We start from the raw sequence: 24,876 nt of genomic DNA on the forward strand, positions 1-24,876 counted from the left end.
TGGTACTCTTCTTTTTCTGTTTAGTCTCCGGAACCACTGTAAGGTATTTCTTCAGAGGATGAATGAGGATGTGATACGTATTGAATGCAAATGAAGTGTAGTTTTGTACAGTCTCAGGTCAATCATTCCTGAGATGTGTGGTTAATTGAAACCCAACTACCAAAGAACACCAGTATCCACGATCTAGTATTCAAATTCGTATAAAAGTAAATAGCTTTACTAGAATTTGAACCGTAGAACTCTCGGCTTCGAAATCAGCTGATTTGCGATGACTAGTTAATCATTAGAGCAGCCCGGTGGGCTCTTCATTGGTGCTGTCCCGAGATAACTATTTTTTTATTTGTTTGTAATTTTTCCTTCTGCTGTTACGTCATACCTTCCTTCTCATTCACCTTGATAAGTTTTGTTTTCCTCATATTTATTTCCATCCCGTATTCCGTATCCCTTCATCCTTACTTCCAATGCTTTATCATTCGTTATAACGTCTGCGTATCCTTAGCTACAAGAAACAGAATGCACATAATTTTTGCACCAATAGTAGATATTTATTTCTTTAATTATCGTGATGTAGCATTTGTGATATATCATAATCGTCCGTAGTCAAGTACATTCGACAATTCTATTTTTCACTTACGGAAAATATTTATTTTATTAATTCAATTTAATTGTAGAACACGATTTTTAAATTCAAACAAAATTAGCGAAGTTTACAGAACTACTAATAATAAAGTTAGAGCAATTTAATTCCTGAAGGATTTTTTAAAAATTGAATAATTAATGTAGAACAAACATTGATTTTTATTCACCTCATTTTATAGATTACGACAAAATTCGTTCGACTTTTATTTTTTTCTGTATATGTAAATATAATTTAATATTATAAGTTTCCATATTTTAACTAGAGCAGACAATAAGTAAGTAACTACTTGATGTCTACAACATTAGTTAATCAGCTTGAATAAGCTGCCTCAGCTTAGTTTGAAACGATTTATAATTTTAATAATATAGAAAAAAAAGAAGCTGACCGCAGTTGTAGGTTTTCCCATAACTGTGGGTTGTTTCTGATTTCTCGGCTTACATACACAACTATATATTTTATTTAAATATAATACTGGTTAGTTAATTTAATGTAATGATTCTAACTACAGCGCGCCATATACCGTATTTAATTCGCGCGGGTGTGGCGGTCCTAGCGGCGACGGTCGGCACTAAATAAACTAATGTAATTTCACAACATACATAGAACAAATTTCGCTTGCACGATCGGCAGACTGTTGTAGCCGCGAGGCTTATCGCGCCAGGTACAAGTCAACCGGGCTATCGAGTTCGAGATATAGCTAGACCGAGTGACGTTTTTACACTTTAAATATTATTCATTTATTTAATTCAACCTCTCACTTGTGACGTCACAACATAACAGACGACTATAACAGTATTTTTGTGATGGGGGTGCAATTTTGCAGAAATGTTTTCGCAAATATTGTTGTTTTTTAAATGCCTAAGAAAAATATAACCTTAATTAGACGAAATCTCGAGATACTGAGGGTTACCTTGCTTTACAGCCTCATCCCCTTGACATTTTAAGTGAAAAATTTAATGACCTTAATGCCCCATATATAGAAGTAATCTGACCAAGTTTAGTCAAAATCCGTCAAAGATATATGGTGATTTAGAGGCCAACAACGAACATACATACGTGCATACGAACATTATACATCCGGAAAATTTCCATCCGGTTTTATGGGATTTTGGGTTACTTAGGTGTCAAAACGTTAAGATCTGGTGAAAACCGTATATACCCAAATTGGCTTAATTACAATACTTTCTCTTCTAGAGCTATAGCTTTACTAGAGCGCTATCTAAACGGGAAAGTAAAACTAAACGTTTTGCTATCCATATATATACAGAATTTCGGGTATTGCTCATTACAACATGTCAATCGACTTAAAATCACTGTAAATACGCTTGCGTGTTTGTGTATGATTTTTTTTTCATTAATCAAACATTGAAAAACAGATTCATAGTACATTAGTTTTGAGCTCATAATACACAAGTTAGAAAAATAGATAATACGAATTAGTCAATTTCTATCGCATTTCTTTGTAGAGGTGTGTGTATGATTGAATGAATCTACTCTACTGTATTGATATTTTGAACAAAAAATAACTAGGTTAAACTGTATACATTGTTAAACTCTCAGCTAATATTTTATGTCCACTACCGTACGCGTATACACATACAATAGTACGCGTAAACTGTCAGAAAACTACATTAGTAACTAGCTGTACTTTTATTATTACATGATTTTTTCTTTGTTTGCATAATCTATTTTATTTATTCTATTTTTATTTTCTAATAAGTTTAATGGAATAATGGGTAAACAATATATAATACTTCTTTGAAGATATGAGACATCTTCATATATCGATTTCTTGAACACTGTAAATATTAACGTTAATATAATATATTATTAAAAAGGATAAATATTTTTTTAGAATAGTTTTCAAAAAACAATCCATATGATTAAATGTTTAATCATAAAAAATACGCATTTCGAAATATCATCATCCATTAATGTCAGAAATAAATTTTACGTAATTTAATACATATTTGTATTGGATACATATTTTTCTCACATCCGACAGTAGTAATTTTGGTTCACATAAGAATGAACAAATAATTAATAAATTCGATTATACTCTATGTATCGTCAATAATTTAAAATAAATAATAATTTGTGAATTATTTAAATAAAATATTAAAATATGAAGCATTATTATCTAACTGAACAACTTCGTTCATAAGATTTAAATTTTCCTTTAATTTTTACTTCCTTGCCATCATTGATCTAACACTGTGGTAAAATTCATTCTATTGATACATATTTGGCATTAAAATAAAACAGATAACAGATGTGTATCATTTTTAGTGCGTAATAAGACATAAATAGAATTTTTTTGTTCCCACAATGCCTTCAGCGGTTTGCAATAACATACGTATGCGCATATTCTTACAGTAATGACTTCAGTAGTGTTTCGGAGAAGTTTTCAAAGGTTTCTTAATTACTTTTGTATTTTTTGGTAATACCTAATTTCTATGGTATATTTTGGTAATTTCACTCCAAACATGGTATCGATCAGAAAGTCCTCGAAGTGTTTCGAAGTATTCTCATAATACAAATTGTTTTTAATAATTTCCTTAAAATTATTCTACTCATCTGATTTAGCAAATTATAAAATAAAATAATTCATATAACTCATGTAATAGAGGTTCTTTACCCTAAACATATAATTGTAAATCCAATTATAAAATGTGAAATCTGTTTTTGGTTGATATTTAACTAATTATTTTTTATTCATTCATAGATATATTGATTTGGTAACTTACGAAGTGAACATTAATATTTCAGAGATAGTTTTTGTAAAAATTGAAAATTTTTTTCTTTGAAATGAACTTAGAGCATTTAGCATACCTTTAGAGCTATGCTGCAAGAAGGAAATTATGTAATCAATAAAAAAAAAGCATGGGTTTTTTCATTTCTCGACGTTTCATGATCCAGCAATCCCAAAAACACAAATAAAATGGGGGTTAATGTTCATACATACGTATAAATGTGAGTTGGCGTGTTTAAAGCTAAATAATCTTTTACTGGATAAACCGATTTTTATTAAATTTGGCCCAGAAGCTCCTGTATATGGGAAAATATATTGGTAAAAGGTTGGAATTAATATCTTCAAGGGAAAGGGTAGATTCTTTGGGGTGAATTTTGTCAAAATTTTCCCACTTTATATTAAGCTTATATGCGTTCATATTTATCTAACAATTTAAAAAAAAAAATTTGCCCCATATTCTCCTCCTTCCCCTAAAATCGAAAAAAGGTATATTATTTATTGCATATTTTTAACCGAATTTTTTTATGTTGTCCTACGCGTAGTAGTGCAAACGTCTCAAAAAAAAAATACTTGGTGAGTGGTAGGGGAGCCGATCAAAGTTTAAAAATACTGATTGAACTTTTTAAACATTTTTTAGTTTATTTAAACTTTTAATAATAATAATACAATAAAATTTCCATAAAATTTTTTTTGGAATTTTTTTAGTTTCTTCCATTTAACATAATAAACCTAGATAAATCAAGGAATTTTCTTGGGAGGTGATTTTTGGGAGTAAAAGAATAGAAAGGAGTAAAAAAATACCATTTTTTTTTTTTAACTTTTTTCTTGTATTATTCATTATTTTTCCAATACACGAGAAGATATCCTGTCATTGTAACCAGTGCCAGCAAAAAATAACATCTTGTGTTTTTTCCCCACCCATTTAATTTTAAATCTTTATTTTTAAGGTATATTTTAACTAATATAGGATAGCTAAGAACGCGCTAAGAATTTCTTTTAACTGGAAAAAAGGGTTAAAATATTTATGCTGGAAATTACTTAATTTACAAGGGTTATAAAAAAAGTTGTTTATATCTTTTAACAATTATGCTAATAATTTAAGCTTAACTATATGGTTTTTCTTTGATACTAGATCTTATTTAAAGTCCGAAATTTAGCCGTCAGTGAAAATTCCAAAATAATATTTTGTACGAAAATTTTTTTTAATTTTATTTGTTTAATTTTTTAATATCTTGAAATCGTTTATTAAAATTCGATTATAACTTGTAAATAACAAAATATTGGCCAGGGAAGATAAGGAAAAGATACCTCCGTATACATGTCTGCTCCAGGGTAAGTTTTGCAGTCGACTAATTGATTTCTAAAAGTTGTAATTTAATTAAGCTAAAAAATTTATTGAATATTAGTGAGGTTATTATTATATGAAGCAATCTGTTAGCGTTTTACTGTTTCAATAAATAAAAAAAATAAAATTTTCCGATTCTAAAATTCAGTCACTTAAAAATTTCTTAAGCTTCTTAGCTTAAATTACAAATTTTCATAATGAAATCGAACTATCTAGTGAACTGTGAATCGATTTGTTTTATTTACTTTAAAGATGATTAAAGAATATTTAAGTTGATTTATAATTCTTTAATGTTAAGTACAGTCGTTTATAGTTTAATTTACTCTCTCTCAGTTTAATTTATTAGACCAGTCATATTAGTTTGGTGGAAACGAACGAAAGTGGTGATATTTTATTTTATTTTTCATTATGATATTTAAGTATAAAATCAATATAGAGTAAAATGTGTTCAGAAATTAAGCTATCTATCTATTTCTTTTTATTACCAAAATTTACCCAATCAAATTTTAATTTTTTTTTTTAATTTTTATTAATATTTCTAAATCGTTTTACCCTTTTTTTTCAATATTTAAATTTAGTACAAAAGGTACTAGGCCTATCTTTTATCGAACTCCCTTGTTAAAAAGGGAGTTTTTTTTTTACTCTATTATAGAAGTCCTTTCTTTCCCTAACAATAAGTGGTTTTAGGTTTGGAAATAGGTTTAAGTTACATAAAATATATAGAAGTGAATCAACTGGCATTATAAAGTAGGTATGAACCACTTTTTAATTCGACTAACATAAGACCCCTGATTTTTTTTTGTTGGATATGACAGTTTAATTCTTTAGAAATCGCCTCGTGGTAACTTTAAAAAAAATTGTTTTAAAGTTTTTTTGCATGGATTTTGCATATATTATTTTTCATTTCAATTATATCCTTCAATATAACCTGTTAATTAATACAAATACTAATTGTTTAAAAAATAACAGATTTTAATTATTCATGTTAATTGTTCCATAAAAAAATTTCTTGTTCAAATTTTATAAAAATCTTTTTGCTGAAATACAAAGGATGCGTAATGAAGTGCTTGGGCATGTAAAAATTGAAAAATTAATGTATTTTCGAATAATTAACAGATTTATACAGTAAACCCGTTGTTATAATACGTATTATAACAGCTTATATTGTAGGGTATAATTGAAATGAAAAATAATATATGAATAAATTCACGCTAAAAAAATTTTAAACTGTTTTTTTTTTTGTTATCAAGAGGCGATTTTAATTTTTGGGGGGAATTACTTCTAAAGGGTTAAACTATCATATCCAATAAAAAAAACCTCAGTGGTCTTATGTTAATCGTATTAAAAAGTGGTTAAATCCCACTGTGGAGTAAAAATTAAAAGAAAATTGTACAACACTGGAATTAATATGACCATTATCTGTATTAAACAAAATTTGTCGTAAATAAAATACACCGAGAAATTAATTTCTAATCTTACGGTTGGTTTTTGACGAATTATTTTAATCTTAATTTTTAAACACTTTAAAGAAAAAATTAACAAATTTAAATAAATTAAGTAGATTAACCAATTCCCAGAATCCGCTGTAGTTTTTATTTACCGGAAAATCAAGAGCCTATTACATTATAGTCTGTACTTGTTTTGTAAAAATGTTTTTCAATTTCGACAATATAGTGTCTTTTTTATAATGGTTGGTATTTTTTTTTTTGTCTTCAGTCATTTGACTGATTTGTTGCAGCTCTCCAAGATTCCCTATCCAGTGCTAGTCGTTTCATTTCGGTATACCCCCTAAATCCTACATCGCTAACAATTTGTTTTATATATTCTAAACGTGGCCTGCCTACACAATTTTTTCCTTCTACCTGTCCTTCAATGTTAAAGCGACTATTCCAGGATGCCTTAATATGTGGCCTATAAGTCTATCTCTTCGGTTTAGCTATATATTTCCAAATGCTTCTTTCTTCATCTATTTTCCGCAACACCTCTTCATTTGTCACTTTATTCACCCATCTGATTTTTAACATTCTCCTATAGCACCGCTTTTCAAAAGCTTCTAATCTTTTCTTCTCAGATACTCCGATCGTCCAAGTTTCATTTCTACATAAAGCGACGCTCCAAACATATACTTTCAAAAATCTTTTCCTGACGTTTAAATTAATTTTTGATGTAAATTATATTTCTGACTGAAGGCTCGTTTCGCTTGTGCTATTCGGCATTTTATATCGCTCCTGCTTCGTCCATCTTTAGTAATTCTACTTCCCAAATAACAAAATTCTTCTACCTCCATAATCTTTTTTCCTCCTATTTTCACATTCAGTGGTCCATCTTTAGTTATTTCTACTACATTTCATTACTTTAGTTTTGTTCTTGTTTATTTTCATGCGGTAGTTTTTGCGAAGGACTTCATCCATGCCGTTCATTGTTTCTTCTAAATCCTTTTTACTCTAAGCTAGAATTACTATATCAACAGCAAATCGTAGCATCTTTATCTTTTCACCTTGTACTGTTGCTTCGAATCTAAATTGTTCTTTAACATCATTAACTGCTATTTCCATGTGAATATTAAAAAGTAACGGAGACGTTACGTTAGATTAAAAAGTAATGGTTGGTATACGTAATGAGTATTATTAAAAATTAAATGCAAAGTTGTATTAATGTCAAAAATTCTTTTTTATCATTTATTTGTGTAGGAAATTTATTTATTTGACAGTTGTTACAAAGAATCGATAACTCAAGCAACAACAAATAATACCGTCTGACGTTAACTGTTAATAAAACAAAATAATTAAATTTTTACAGTCTGCTTTTTATTTCTTTTAACAAAATATATATATACCTTATTTACTTTAAATTTAAGGTATGTCAAGTAATAAAAATATACTTCCTAAAGGTTAGGCCTATTGCTTATATATATATATATATATATATATATATATATATATATATATATACACATAATTTTTCTTTTAATTAACAATTTAAATATTGACTGTAACTTATATACCACAAAAAAACGTAATATTTTGATAATGACTCCCAAAAGAATAAATATCTTTTTATAAACCTCCTGAAAATCCTGTCTTTCATTAAAATTGTGAAAATTCATGAAATTTCTGGATTTCTTAATCTATAAAAAATGTAATATGATTTAAAAATTTTGTTACCAGAAATATATATATGTGTATATATATATATATATGTGTGTGTGTGTGTGTGTGTGTGTGTGTGTGTGTGAAACTAGTCGGTCAGGCCTCGCTTCACTTGCCCTTCCCGTCTAGCCAGGACCCCCCCCTAAGTTCATTAAACACATACTTGAGAGAATAATAATGATAAATAAAAATTAAAGCCTGCTGTTATAAAAACTATCAGTATATTGTTATTTCTTCAGAGCAACAGTTTGGTCAGTATAAGATCTGAAAACCTGAGACATCGGAAGAATGCGGGTTTCAAAATAGTCAGCTTCTATCTCAAAATTGTACTTAGAGCTGGTTAGCCATATGAAGGAAGGGTAAAAATGTATTTCGCCCGGTTCTTAACCTTAACCGACTAACACAACTAGGAAGTGAACATATTTTGTTTCTATTTTTTTTTTTTATTATTTTTTTTTTTTTTATGTTTTTTAGTCAAGTAACCGGAGGCAAGTGCAGCCAGTTGCGTCGCACTTTTCAGTACCAGTGGCAGTAGTTGTGTTACTTGAGCCGCCGCGCCGTACAAGGTCACACCTCTTAAAAAATCGAAATTCAAAAAACCGAAAATACTGTTTATATATTTATATAAAGAATATTTTTAACGCAAAATCGGGTGAATATCTCGTTTAGTAAAATCAGAAATGGGGAATGTTTGCAATCATTCATCAAAATCTTTATACCTTTCTTTCATCCCTTTCAAGGCCGAATTTTGGAAAAACTAGATATTTGTTTTTAAAAATCCACATGAAGGTTAAACACACAAAAAATCAAGTTTATATTTTCATTTGTTATCGAGAAATTAAAAAAAGTAGTAAAATTCAACGTTACCCACTTCAACCCTTTAAACTCGGAATTTCAAAAAATCATTTCTTTATGTCCACTTTTAAAAAAAGTGTATACAAATTTTCATCAATTTTCCTTCAGTAGTTTTGCTGGGCGTTGATTATAAGTCAGTCAGGAAATCTTTTTTTATACGTAGATTCAGATATATACGAGGTCTCTAAATAAAGTAACGAGATTGGTTCAGAAAAAATTTTTTATTTACAATCCAATTATACATGGACTCTATCGCCTTCGAAGTAGTTCCCTTGGGAAGCCACGCAACACTTCAAACGGTTTTCCTACTCTTCATAGCAGTGTTGGAACTCAGAAACCGGAATATCCTTCAGATAGTCGGTTACATTTTTTGTTTTCTACTGTTTGAAAATTGTGTTATTTGAGATGTTTTTTTAAAGTCAAGAACAGGAAAAAGTCAGAGGGACTCAAATCAGGTGAATGAAGTGATTGAGGAACTACAGGAATGTTTTTCTTTGCCGAAAACTCTTTAATTGAGAGTGCAGTGTGACAAAGTGCATTGTCATGATGCAGCATTCAGTTGTCTTTGATGAACGCGGGCAACTCTTTTCCGCCGTCAGACTGTGATATGGTTCAAATTCAATTGTTCTGCAACCATTCTGATAATTAATCATCGGTCGTACCGTATCGAATCTCTGATTCGCTCAACATTGTTGTCACTTTCTGACGTTAACGGTCTTCCAGATGGTGGATTGTCCGCAACTGATTACCGGCCATCTGAAAATGCTTTAAACCATTTAACAAACTTAGTTTCGTGACAGACCGTCATCTTCATACGCCCTTTTCAATTTTGAAAAAGGTTCAGTAGCATTCTCACCGAGTTTAACACAAAACTTGATTACGCAACGTTACTCATAATTAGTACCGCTCATTTTTGTAACGCACAACAAAAACTCGTTTCACGAAAAGTTTGTTTGCGTCACACGTGGCAACAATAGATTTAAAATATTAATACCTAATATAAATCACCTTTTCATATAACCATACGTTTACTAGTACACTTTACAGTGTTGCCACTTTGGCTGCCAAAAAAAAAACTAGTCTTATTACTTTACAGACCTCGTACATATACAAAAGTCACTTTTGTAGACTAGAATAAGTCTCTTTTTTTCTAGTAACTTGAACTGTAGATCTAGAAAAAACCATTTGATATTGTATATACCTTATATAAAATATTTAAACTAAAATCGGATGTAAGTATGATGAAAAAATTTATTTTTAATTTGTAACAAGTAATCAGGTAGCAGTTAGAAGAGTCGAAATTGAAGAAAGGCGAGCTCTAATCAAAAATTAAGTGAGACAGAAATGTAGTGTGCCACCTTTCTTTTTCAGTTTGTATGTAAAAGAATAAATACAGGAGCTTAACCAAGGAAAAAGGAAAATTTTAAGTAATCAAGAGAAAGGAAAAATGCTGAGATTTTCTGGCGTCATTGTTTTTATTTTAAGAAGGAACAAAATTTAATTTGAGTTAGAAGGAATACTGTAGAGCATGTATTTATTCTTACAATATAAATTCAGTTTGGAAATAAATAATCCTGTAACAATAATGAAATTTGACAGAATATAGGATAATGATAAATATTAAAATAGGTCAAAAGTTGCAGAATTTTGTTGCTTAGGTAATTAAATTATAGAGAGTGATATAAGTAAAGTAGATTATCATAAGAAAGGAGAGCTTTCATGCAAAAAAAGGAGTCTGCTGTCATCAAACGTAAGCTAGGAATTACAAAGAAATTCTTCTAAACATCTACGTGGATTGTAGTGATTTACGCGGTAATGAACTAAAGGCATTAGGTAAAACAGAAAGGAAAATTATAGTAATCATTGAGATGTACTGTAAAAAAAAAAATCTTAGGTGGACAACACATGACTTCCTTGTACGCCTATACATATACACATTTTTTTTTTTTTAATGAAAAGTACATAAAGTTTTATTTCATTAATAACTTCTGGTATTTTTCTTTTTTTTTATTACTGTTATTGAATTTATTATTTATTGTAGTTTTTTTTACAATCAGAGGTTAATAATTATTAATAAATCAATATATTTAAATTAAAAAAAAATTTAACCAAAAAAGGAAATGAAGTCGGATTCGAACCGATGTGCCTTTCCCTTGTAAGATCCAAACATTTCATTAATTAAAATTTATTTGACTATAACTCTGGAACCAATGAAAATAAGTACCACTTATGATGTATCGTTAAAAATCTCTCAATGAGGGCTTGTTACTGCAGTTAATAAAGAGTCTAAAATCCATTTTTTTTTTATATTATGCTTTTTTTTTGGACACTTTCGGTCGACTCAATTGCAATCAAAATGGGAAGTGCACAACTAGATGTTACAACAGTCCTAAATCCAAAATTTCAACGTTCTGTGGTTAATCGTTTTTGAGTTATGTGAGATACATACAAACGTCACGCCGAAACTAGTCAAAATGAATTCAGGAATGGTCAAAATGAATGTTTCCGTTGAAATCTGAAAACACGAAATTTTTCGCGATCACAATACTTCCTTTACTTGATACAAGGAATGAAAAATATAAAAAATTAGGTGGACAGATATTATTCGTAAAAAAAGGTGTTTTACAATGAATAGGACAGGTGAGAAATTTGTAGTAAAATTTAGTACATAGACTATCTAGATTAGTGGGCAATATTAAAAAATTTACATTTAGTTATTTTTACTTACTTGTTCGAAGTAAAGGAAATATTGTAATCGCGAAAAATTTCGGTTTTCAGATTTCAACGGATCACAAATTCTCCCTTCGAATCGCTGAGCCTGGACAGTGTCCCTTGCTGCTGTATGATTCTGTAATCGGGCGTGTTTCAAGGGTTTATTTTAATGTCGGGTCTAAGTTTCAAGTTTTGTTATATTTTAAGGACGGATTTGTGAATAGCGTTCCTTATCCGTTTGGACAAGCGTTCTTAAACCCATTTCTGGATCCTACCGCGGGAGACTTTTAAAACCTGTGCTCCCGACGTAATTCCCCTAGGAAACTTAGAGAATTTCAAGTGAAACTTAGTGTATTTAATTTATAAGTTTGTATAGTTAATATCTTAACCCAAGAGATTAATAAAAGTAATATTTTTAAGTAAAATATGTCTTGTTATTATATTTAATTCTATCCAATCAATAGGAAAATAAACTTAAATAAATTACATTTAAGTTAATATTCATATATATATATATATATATATATATATATATATATATATATATATATATTTTTAAAATTTGAAAAGAATTACACTATATATAAATAACGCAAGAAAATCAATACATCGAACGAAATTAACAGTGTCATTTGCAAGATATAGGCAACGGGAAGTTTACAGTACGCGGATATTTTAACTAGGTTAAATATTTTAACCAAATCATATTGTCATAAAGCCTTCACGGATCTAATGGCAACGGTCCGAAATTTAGGGGCTCCGTATTTCTACATTACACTGTCGTGTAATGTTTTGCACTGGACGGACATCGTTTCTTTTTGGCAGTCGAGTTTTTTAATTTTTAATAGATTTAAAAGTTATTATAAGTTTCTGTAGTGAATCAATCCATTATAAAAAAAAGTTCTTCAATTCTGGGCTACCTTAATCGTAAAATATTTAATGGTATGAATGAATCCATTACTGTCTTTTGTGCCGGTTGGTCATACCAATTTTCTTATGACGGCATTTGGTCTTTTTTAAAAAATGAAATCCAGAACGTCAATTAGCTCTTTAACTAAAGTGAAAAATTTCAACACCGCAGTCCAAACTAAATGTACCAGTACTGTGTGGTATCCGGTAAAATATTTCTAAAAATTTACGACCGACAGAATTTTTTTTTCAAAAGTAGTGGAAAATTATTCCAAATGTAACCAACCGGTTATAGCCAATTTAAATTTTTTTCTGAAAAAAAAATATAATGGATGCCAATTTATATCAGATTCAAAAGTAATTTTTAATTATTTCTATAGTGATGAAAATATTCAATTTGACTACCCCGAGGAAATTTTACAAATGGTTTAAGCTTAACAAGAAAGGTATATTTTTCATCTTTTGCCAAAAAAAGTTCCAGACCATATTGAACAGGAAACAGAAAATATATTCTTTGTCTGATGCTAAAAGCAGAAATTGTCGATGAAACTTTCTGCCCCAAGTAGATCTACAAATAGACCTTCATTTCAGTCATTTAAGAATAAATTTCCTCCAAAGAAAACAACAAGAAGACAATTATAGTAAAATAGATGAAAAAATAAAAATGTGTTTTTAAATAATGTAAATGTATCTCTACTAATCTAATCTCTAATCTATTGACTACAATAGTGTTATCTGTATACAATTGACTACAAAAACTCTTTTACTGTTTGAGTTACAGAACAATAATAGTTCATCTTTCATAATATAAAAAAATTGACACATTTGTAGGACTTTCCCGTCTCGCGGCTTTTATCTGATGCACGGCTTACACACACACAACTTAATTAAAAATATTTATCATTTTATTTAGATGTAATATTTTTTGTTTATTTAATTCAATAATTCCAACCAAAGCGCGCGCGCATACCGTATTTCATTCGCGTGGGTGTGGCGGTTCTACCGGCCACTTTAAATATTATTAATTTAATTCTATTGCTCACCTGTGACGTCACAATATAGCAGACGACTACAATAACTCTACAAGAGTGCTACACCAGCGCTCCTTGTAGTGAGAGGGGAGGGGGGTACTATTGACGCAGTATACCTATTTAATCACTAGTTTATTTAGAGCATTTTTGGGGTGGTGATGCGATTTTGAAACTTTTCTTTTTGAGGCGGTGACGCTCGACGTATTGTCTATACGGCCGGCCTATGGAGCGACAAAAGTATTGACGATGGCTGTGCCACCCATCCTCGCCGACAAGTTATTGGCAGATGATCGGGTGCGTATAGGATGGGTGGCCTGCAGAGTAGTGCAGCGATCCCTGGAGGACCGCTGCTTCCGCTGCTGACCTCCGGCAAAAACGTGTAGTGGCCCGGACCGTACCGGCCACTTTTAATTCTGAGGAGGCTGGCCAGTCAGGAAGGACTGTCGCCGGGAAGCCTGATGTTCTTCCTGTAATGTACATCGACACGCCCCTGGAGACCGGGGTTGAAAAAGTAACCGTGCGGCATGATCGGTTGCTGCTGCACCTGGATACCACGCGGTTCCGGTCTAGGATAGCCCCGACTGGGCGGGGTGGGATACTCCGGCGTCTCACTTTCGGTGATCGGACGGGGACTCCTTTCGGACCCACCAGGGGAATAATTAAGACCGTAGTCTCAGTAGGGGTTCACATTTGAGGCGAGACAACGTAAAAACCGGAGTCGGGGGTCTTCTTATTTGAGGTATGGCAAGAACAGACAGAGTCCCGGCTGCCTTGGGAACGGCATAGCCGGGCCCGGGGTTGTTGCCTAGGTGATTTGAGGCAATGACACCCCCCAGAGCTGAGTTTCTACTTGAGTGCGTGTCCAGCTCTGGGGACGGGGCAAATAAAGAAAAAAAACTTTTCAAATATTATTATCTTTAATTGTTAACAAATGTGCTTAAGAAAAATAATATATTAATTAGGCGAAATTTCGAGATGATGACCTTGGTGTACAGCCTCATCCCCTTGACCTTTTAAGTTGAAAATTTAATGGCATCAATGCTGCGTATATAGAAGTAATATGATCAAGTTTGGTTAAAATTGGTCCAGTAGTTCTGGAGATGTAAGGAGAGCGATACCGAACACACATACGCGTATACAAACATCCAGTTTTTTGGGTTCCTTAACTGCCAAGACGTCAAGATCCGGTGAAAACCGCATATAACCCAAATTGTACTAATTACAATACTTTCCCTTCTAAAGCAATGCTTTCCTATGACGCTAGACGGAAAAGTAAAACTGTAAACTCTATAAAAATTTGCATCACATCAATGAAATTAGCAAAAATCTCCGAAGATGATGCCATATGGCTAATATGGTAAGGCAGTATTCGTAATGCATAATTTAATCACAAAATTTGTTAATTTTTAAATTAAGTTTCCCGTAAATGTTGTTTTTTCAACGGAGGTCTTTTCTTAATTTCAAAACATCGTATAAAATTCTACAAAAAAATATAAAATTGAAAAAGAGTGAAATCTCCATACAAGGAAACCTGTTTAAAGTGATATGAATAACTCAATTTTTGTTTTTCGGAAGTTAGGTAAATTTTCGTGGGAAATATCTCGATTGGATAAAACCAATATTTTTGGATACTCTGTGGATAAAGGATACAATACTCACATCGATATTAAAAGATTAGGACAGAGTATAAAGGAATTGAGAAAGTCGTATCAAATCACATAACTGTCTTATATTATGCTTACATAAAGTATTTTAATTTGAATTTTTTTTTTTTTTTGAGATAAAAATACATCGATAATATTGCTTCCATATTTTCAAAGTTTCGGCCATAATTTTCTTATGACCTTTTTACAACAGTTGTACAATGAAAATTTTCAATCATAAAGATTATTCGGTTAATTACGCAAAATTTGAAATACAAACTTTGCTTTTGTTTTTTTTTTAATCTACTATACGCGATATTTGTTTTGTTTTATATTTGTATAATTATTCTCTATTTTTTCCATTCACAAGGAATTTTCATCGTCGTGTATTTTTTTAATCTCTGACTTTGTAATAGAAAATTGAATATAAGTCTTTTCACTTCAAAGCGATCGAAGTAGTTAGTTTCATACTATACGCTACAAACGACGTCCAAGTATTTTATTTTTCCGGTATTCAATAGAAGACGGGTCATTATTAAAGAAAGAACATTTAAAATGGATTAATGCATTACGTTTTAAGACGGGGACGCGGGAATAGGTTATTATTATATTTTACTGTTCGTGGAAGGTTCAAAGACTTTTACGGTTGTGTTGTAGTTACGTCACAGTGGTCTGTGTGGTCAATGTAGACCTGCGCCCTTATATTTCTCGCACCCCTCTTTCCGCGGTACCCTTCTTCTTCGAGTTGAGGTCCCAACCTACCGGTCACTCAGTCACTTATTGTGGGTCATTTAACGTATGACCGCTTCAATCGTAACGCGTTTAATATATTTTTAACGCTTTCGCATTCGTTGTTTTTATATTCCGAAGTTTACATCTTGTCTCGTTTTTTTTTTTTATATATTTATTCTGGAAGAAACTGAATGGACAGAAGTATCCTATTTGTTTTTGTGTTTTTTGTTTAATAAAAAGCAAATTCGGTTATTGTCGGCTCTCCTCTATTAAGCGTGTTTGTTTGCGATTCAGATCGGAAAGATGGCAGTTCAGACAGAGTTATTAAGTGTATTGCCTAATTAAATTTTATTACACAATTTTACTGTTGGTCATTAAAACTAAAGATTTTCCATTATTTTAAATTGCTTAATTCGCTTTTATATAACTCAACAATAGAAAAATACGATTTAGTATTAAGTTCAGTTGCAGTTAATCTTTCATGTTTACGGTAGAAAACTATTTTAATCGAATGAAATGAGAGTTACTAATTTTGAGATATTAAAACTAAAAATGAGTCATGAAATGAGTCGACTGAAGGTTTTATAGATCGTTGTAAGCGTGCGTGAGCACAAATTTTAAAATGGCGGTTACTAATGAAAAGGTGGGGGAAGAAATTGCTTTTCGGGTATTCGAAAAACATCAAGGAGGATCTAACGGAAGATTCAGGCAAGCCGTGAATCGTGCTAGAGATTTTTCTGCGGCACAAAATCAAAAGGACAAAAATAACTTTAATAATTTAAATAATCCATCAGAAAAAGCACATAGCTTTTACCATAAAAATTGTTTCTCGTCCAATAATAACAATAATAATTTATATTATCCTTATAGTAAAAAGGTACATAATAAAAATAATTGTTTTATCGACTCGCTGGACGAAAAACTAAGAAACCTGAAAGATGGAGCGAAAGTCGGACATCTTCATGGAAGATCGACAAAACCATCCATGGAAAATCGGCCTATGTTCGTGACCACGGTCAAAACCGGCATATTTCTGGATCCTCCACCGGAACTTGCCGCTATTCTTGGTTTACAAAGCAATACCAATTCTACCGGATCTACAGCATCGGATGAAGTTTTATTGTACTCGTTTTCAAGCCGGCCACGTGTTTTGCAAACAAGAAATTATCATCATCATCATCCACATCCTCATCGCACTAGCCAAACGTCTAAACCTAAAATCATAAATACCGAACAAGATAAATTGAAAAGAACAAAAAGAGATATCAGAGAAACAAATAAACCTCCAAATAGAAGTGAAAGCAACAGCCCGGCAAAGAAACAGTAAGTGATTATAATTTTAACCATTTTTTTTATTTCTGATTGTCTTTTTATTCGAATTTATGTTCAACTTATACCAAAAAGAACTGTTAATATTTCATTATTTTATTCGATTCGTTCATTTTTTCAAAATTTATTTGGTGTTTTGGCTGACTCTTACCTCATACTAATACTTTTAACTGTTTAACTCGTTAATCTTTTTAACAAAAAGGTCACACTGTCTACATAGACGTTTTGAAATTTGTTTTATCATTATTGCTTTATTGGATTTTTATGAAGGAAATATATATACCATTATATCATTCTGACTTTCAATGCTATGAGCAAAGACTCTGGAAAATTGCTTGGCAAAAAAAAATTTATAGATATCCCCGCATTTCATATAACCCTTACCTGACAGTGAGTGGTTAACACTTCACAACTTTTCTCTACATTCTTTTTATTATTTCTAAAAATTTTTACTCACGTTTCTTTTTCTTTTCTTTCAATTATTAAGAAATTTGTCTTTCTCACAAAAGCAAATATTTTTTATACGCTTATTCATATTTTAAATAATCTTTTCTTTTAAATCTGAAATAAATTTTAAAATTATTTTTAAAAACATCAACATTAAAAAAGAAATCAATTGATTTCGAAGTCGAGAATTCTATGGTTCAAATCCTAATAATGGTAATTGCTTTTATTCGGATTTGGATATTTGATCGTGGATACCTAGCGGAGTTCTTTGGTGGTTGGATTTCAATTAACTACACGTCTCAGGAACGGTCGGCCTGAATCTGTTAAGTACTACATATTTTACGGTACATTCATACAGATTTTGATGAGTTGCTAATGACTTAATTTTTGATGCAACTATAAAAAAAAGAAAATATAATAAAATGTTTAAAATATTACTTTTTCCTTCTTGTTTAAATTTCAGCTTTTTTTTTTTTATTCGGTGCCAAACTAAGAGGTAGTAAAATTTTGATACTTGTTAAGTAGGCGCCAACTTCTTAAAAAATAGATTTAAAGAATAGAAATTTTAATTTTTTGTGCGGTTCAAATAATTTATATAAATATTTAATTAATATTAAAAAATTATCAAGTTGCATACTCTTAGATTTATATTTGAGTAATTTTTTATACCATGCGCACGTTTATATGGCACTGCTACATGTAACACTAAATAATGTATATTATACAGAAAATGATTTTTATAGGTTATAATGAAATTTTTTTATAACAATACTGTATGTAATTACAGGAATGATTGAAATTATATAAAACTGCGATATATTTCCAATTTTAAATACTAAATCCCATTTTTAAGTATTATTTCCCATTTTAGTAATATTTTGACTATATATATTGTATTTTTTTTTTTTTTTGTTTTCAGTCATTTGACTGGTTTGATGCAGCTCCCCAAGATTCCCTATCTAGTGCTAGTCGTTCCATTTCAGTATACCCTCTACATCCTACATCCCTACCAATTTGTTTTACATATTCCAAATGTGGCCTTCCTACACAATTTTTTCCTTCTACCTGTCCTTCCAATATTAAAGCGACTATTCCAGGATGCCTTAGTATGTGGCCTATAAGTCTGTCTCTTCTTTTAACTATACTTTTCCAAATGCTTCTTTCTTCATATATTTGCAGCAATACCTCTTCATTTGTCACTTTATCCACCCATCTGATTTTTAACATTCTCCTATAGCACCACATTTCAAAAGCTTCTAATCTTTTCTTTTCAGATACTCCGATTGTCCAAGTTTCACTTCCATATAAAGCGACATCTTTGTTATTTCCACTACATTTCATTACTTTTGTTTTGTTCTTGTTTATTTTCATGCGTTAGTTCTTGCGTAGGACTTCATATATGCCGTTCATTGTTTTTTCTAAATCCTTTTTACTCTCGGCTAGAATTACTAGCCGAGAGTAAAACTAATATATGCCATATACTATTGTATATAGTCGTATATGTAATACTATATTTGAGTACCCTTAATTGAGTAGAGCTCCTAATTTTTAATAATCCTTTTATGCTGCAAAATAAATAATAATAGATTGATTTCAAACTTCTTGTTCGTAAAATTATTTTTATTAATACTTACACTATACGCCATACAATTTGGCGGGTGATTTTGCCGTCGTTACTCTGTCGTCAAAAATCATAAAAAGTATTTAATTTCACCAATGTTTTCTGCGTAAAGTGTGTTAAAAAAAATGTTCATGTAATTTTACGTTTTCTTTTTATTATAGTGGAAATATAAAAAATACTATTTTCAAGAAAAGAAAGCTAAAATTTAGACGGCTATTAAGAAATAGCTGACTGCGATAATAATTTGATATCACATCATATTTTTTATCGAAACCTTGTTTATATAACTCTGCTGAATACCGGTTCCATAAGACGATTTTTAAAACCCCGTGACTTTTTTTGAAAAAGCAACGTTCCGGAATCTGGTAGGCGTTCTGCGATAAGTTTGATATCATTAGAATCGATAGTATAACACATATTCTACTATAATAATTTAAAAATAAAAATAAAATGTTGGAACGCATTATGGACAATAGATTTTATGAATTAAAATGAGCGCACGGAGTAGAAATTTTCTTGTTTAATTCAAGTATTTGTGGTTGCCATTGCAACCAGACTGATGCTATTTACATATGCATCGACTGCATTATGTAGCTGAATTTTATTATTAAATTGTTTACGTTTAACATATTGATTGTAAAACAAGATTTTTCTTCCTTATTTTTCTTTTCACAATGTTTACATCTCTTTTTTTAGAGTAAATCGTATTTATGAATAACTGATAACGATTTATCTACGTTATAATATTTATTGATTTTCAATGAACAAACAGTTCGTTATTGAATCGTATGGTATGTATGTAAAACCCACCGGGTTGGTCTAGTGGTTAACGCGTCTTCCCAAATCAGCTGATTTGGAAGTCGAGAGTTACAGCGTTCAAGTCCTAGTAAAGCCAGATATTTTTACATGGATTTGAATACTAGATCGTGGATACCGGTGTTCTTTGGTGGTTGGGTTTCAATTAACCACACATCTCAGGAACGGTCGAACTGAGACTGTACAAGAAAGACTACATTTCATTTACACTCATACATATCATCCTCATTCATCCTCTGAAGAATTATCTAAACGGTAGTTACCGGAGGCTAAACAGGAAAAAGAAAGGTATGTATGTAAACATTTCTTTTATCGGAGTCGATTTTGATTTAGAATTCGGATTATTCATCGTTAGAGGATTACAAAAATATACGAATGGCCGCGATCGGTCATAGGGTTCACCTCAAAATTGCCGCCAAAATTAAAATTTTGTAATAATCACTACCCAACAACGGTATACGTTATTAATTTGGTTCCAACGCACAAATGTAAGGTTTACTAAAATGTCTTAATTTCCTTCTCTTTTGTTTTTCTTTAATTTAAATATTTTGATTTATTAATAATTATTAATCTGTGATTGTAAAAAAAAATGTTTACAATAAGTAATAATTCAATCAATAATAACTAAAAAGAAGAGAAAAAATATGAAAAGAAAATATAAAAAAAATACGTAATAAAAAGTATAAATATGTCATTTAATAAGCGTACAAGGTAATTATGTGGTCTCCAAATCAGATTTTTAAATTTAGTTTAAGACTCCAATATGACTAAATCGTTTTAATTGAAAAAAGAAACTATACCATAAAACCATCATAACACGAAATTAATAAATTATATTAACGTACGTAGCGTAAGCAGAAGTTAGAGATATTAACTTTGCTAGAAATGGATTAATAAGTGAGAGAACGATAATAAAAATGTTCCTTAGGAAAAGTCTTACTAGAGAGATTTTTTATTGATAACTGGTTCTTCGTTATTTTTTTTAATAATATTTACAACTTATTTTTTAACAGTGGCCGATAAAATTTAGAGTAAAACTAGAGTAACTTACAGTTGAACTGTTATTGATATGTTTTTTTAATTTAAATTTATTACTTAAATAAAAGTATTTTCATGAATTATTAAGGCTTACATAGTAAGAAAAATATTCGTATTTTACTAGTTGTAGCAGCACGTATATATTCAATTGAAACTATACGTATTTGAACGAAAGAGCATTACTCCGTATGAATTTTTTTAATTCATAAAATAGTCTCAAATATACGACCATAAAAGTTCTCCATCAATTTATTTCGATTTAAAATTTTTATAGTTGATTTCATGTCGATTGAGTCGATATAAAATTTATCGCAAAATGCTAGTGAAAATGAGCTTATTTACAAAAAGACGTCATAGGCGTCTTAAAAATCATATAATCGAAATTGTATCCGGCAGAATGATAAATAAAGATTAGAAACATTATCTTAGAATATCAAATTGCTGTATAAATTTTACTTTTTGGAAAATCTCCTGATAAAATGGGTACGTTTTCTATTTTCTCGCCAATAAAAAAACTAAAATTCTATAAGCATAATATTTTTTTGTCAATAAAACGAAAAAAGTCTAGAAAATCTCGTTTAAAAATTTTATTTAGAAAAAATTTGCGATTTTAATGACGAAATTAATTTTTTTCAATCCTTACGAAGTAAAAGAAGTATTGTGATCGCGAAGAATTTCATTTTTTCACTTTCAACGGAAATATCCATTTTGACAATCCCTGAATCCATTTTGAATAGTTTTGGCGTGACGTCTGTATGTATCTCGCATAACTCAAAAACGATTAACCGTAGGATGTTGAAATTTCGGATTTAGAACTGTCGTAACATCTAGTTGTGCTTCTCCCCTTTTGATTGCAATCGACTGAACCAAATGTGTCAAAAAAAAAGCCCAAAATCCAAACCATTGGATTTTGGACTTTTTCTTAACTGCAGTAATAAGGCCTAACTGATAGGTTTCAACGATATATCATAAGTGGTAATTATTTTCATTGGTTCTAGAGTTATAGCCAAATAAAATTTTAATTAATGAAATATTTGAGTCTTACAAGGGGAAAGCACATCGGTTTGAATCTGACTTCATATCTTTTTTTTTTTAATTTAAAAATATTGATTTATTAATAACTATTTAGTCTCTGATTGTAAAAGAAATGTGTATATGTAATTTAATAGGCGTGCAAGGAAGTCATTTGGTGACCACATAAGATTTATTTTTAGTATCTAGAAATCACTTAAATGCCAATTTCTTAAACTGAATGGGACGTGAATAGGACTTTTTTTTAATTTTTTTTGTTTACTTTTTTATTGGCTACATTTACATTAATTATCTCACAATTAAATTCTTACAAGTTTTGTTACTAAATCTACCGCATTTAACAATGCTATTGTACTACATTTCTACAAGAAATTGTTTTTGGACACCGAATTTTGCGTTTTACATCGGATATCTTAACAACTAGTGAAGTTACAGTTCTGGGATCTGTTTTATTCTACTTTCAGCTCAAATTATATAATAAACCACCAACTTTACTCCTTAATTTGGCTCCAGAAAATTACAGCAGGGCTTCTTTTTATTAGAAGAGCTGAAATCCGGATGAAATCTTTCGCTAACCGTATTTTGAAAAAAAAGCGTTTCCCAAACCTCTGTTTTTATATGAACGTTTTTCATTATTTTCACCAGTAGAACATATCCTGAAAGTTTCTCCTTTTCTTCGTAAGACACCATTGTATTTTGCAATTTCATGAATTTATCTTAACATATTTCATGTGTTAATATTATAAATAATTAACATGGACTAAATCACATATATCTATTTATTTTACAGTTAATTGGTGTATTTTGTGATATTGTTCTGATCAAATTTTTACAGACGTTCCTTTAATCCATACAAGAATATATTAGAGCAGTTCTTTTTTCTTTATCCGTGGCATAGCATACCTATCCATTCGTGACATGATCTAAATATTATTTTTTACGGAGAGAATAAAAAAATGTATTTATTTCATTACGGATAGATTATCTTCATTCAGTCTTAGCAAAGTGTAATTTTACGGTAATACAAACAACCAAAAATCTTATCGTAGGAGAATACTTTCTCTTAACAATTTAATTAATTGTTAAAACTCAATAATAATAGTTGAATTATTTTTTTTTTATCTAATATAAAAATAAGAAAAAACTCTTTCGCAAAATGACCTACTTTTCGTTTCCGACGTCTCACTATTTTGCAATCAGAAACGTACTGATTTTCAGAGTACAACGCACTACTTACGTTCGATTAACGAGTAGATCCTACACACGAACATAAAGTTTAAACTCGCTCACTACTGTGACTCATTCATAAGCGTGTATGAAAAATACACTTCTACACAGTCAACATAACCTCAAATTGAGGTTATGTTGTCTATTGTCGACCTTAAATTGAAAAATGACTCGACCAATCTTCATCAAATTTTCACATTCGTAACTTCAGATAAACTATTATAGTAGATATATTAAATTTCAATAAAATGTAACAGTATTAGAGATTTTCGAGCCACACAACAATTTAAACATAGGCCTATATACGAGGTGCAACAATAAAGTAATGAGACTGATGTGGAAAAAAATATTGCTTACAGTTTTAGTCATGTTTAGTGTTGTCTCCTTCAAAGTAGTTCCCCTCTGATTGCACACAATTATTCCAGCGCTTCTGCCATTGATGGTAACATTTCTGGAACTCATCTTCTGTAATATCCTCCAAGACCCTCGTCACAGCTTTTTGGACATCTTGTGTTGTTTGAAAATGGTGTCCCTTGACCGCCATTTTGACTCTTGGAAATAGAAAAAAGTCGCACGGAGCGATATCTGGTGAATAAGGTGGCTGGTGGTAGTACTGAAATTTGTTTTGAGGTTAAAAATTGCTGTACTGACAGAGCAGTATTAGATGGCGCATTATCGTGATGCAGAATCCAATTATCAGCAATGTTGGCACGGACATGAAGAACTCGTTTACGAAGTCTTTCTAAAATTTCTTTGTAGAAATATCGGTTAACTGTTTGCCCAGGAGGCACCCACTCTTTATGAACAATTCCCTTGGAATCGAAGAAGCACACAAGCATGCATTTGACTTTTGACTTTGACATGCGAGCTTTTTTTGGTCTGAGCACCATTGCGAAGTTTGGCGTTTTGTCTCTGGATCGTATTGAAAAAACAAACCTTCATCACCAGTGATAACACGGCTCAACAAATCTGGATTGTTTTCCGTTTGCTCTAACAGATCGGCTGCCACATTTTTCCGTGTTTCTCGCTGTTGTTGTGTGAGATTTTTGGGGACCATATTTGCACAAATCTTTCTCATACCAAGATCTTCAGTTAATATTAGACGAACCGTTTCTCAATCGATGTTGAGTTCTTCTGCAGTCATTTTCACGGATAATCTTCGATCAGATCGTACGATTTCACGCACCCTGGTCAAGTTGACATCTGTCCGTGAGGTTGATGGTCGTCCACTGCGATCTTCATCTTCAACATTCGTTCTGCCTTCACTAAAAATTTTATGCTACCGAAAAACTTGAGCTCTTGACATAACCTCCTCTCCAAAAGCCTTCTGAAGCTTACCAAGTTGTCGTCGCGTTTTCATCCGATTTAACGCAAAAAGAAATGGCATATTGTTGCGCAATATTTTGCGATATCATTTCTGTGACGAGAGACACAAACACGTGTTCACTTATTACAGCACAACTCACGACTGAGCAGTTGCATCAATGTGCCGCTTGGACTAGAAGTACCTTATAGACGAAGGTCAAAGATGGTGTGCCTACGCAAGCTGCAGGGTTGCCACATCTTGCAAAGAAAAATCAGTCTCATTACTTTATTGT

General features: G+C 30.9%; 1 protein-coding gene across 2 annotated transcripts in view; it reads left to right on the forward strand.

Annotated features, from left to right (window-relative positions):
- Rsph3 (Radial spoke head protein 3) overlaps window positions 1–24,876 on the forward strand; it is a 121,156-nt gene that overhangs the window by 23,643 nt on the left and 72,637 nt on the right. Inside the window, exon 1 of one of the 2 annotated variants that reach the window (XM_075377277.1) lies at window positions 16,281–17,091. The exons of the other annotated variant lie outside the window; for it this stretch is intronic. Within the exon in view, the coding sequence (XP_075233392.1) occupies window positions 16,391–17,091 (701 nt within the window). The 5' untranslated portion in view covers window positions 16,281–16,390. Of the gene's footprint in view, window positions 1–16,280; window positions 17,092–24,876 lie in introns of those variants that run through there. 2 annotated transcript variants of the gene reach the window in all.

Source organism: Lycorma delicatula, chromosome 10 (assembly GCF_047948215.1).
Source record: "Lycorma delicatula isolate Av1 chromosome 10, ASM4794821v1, whole genome shotgun sequence".
Classification (NCBI taxonomy): Eukaryota; Metazoa; Arthropoda; class Insecta; order Hemiptera; family Fulgoridae; genus Lycorma; species Lycorma delicatula.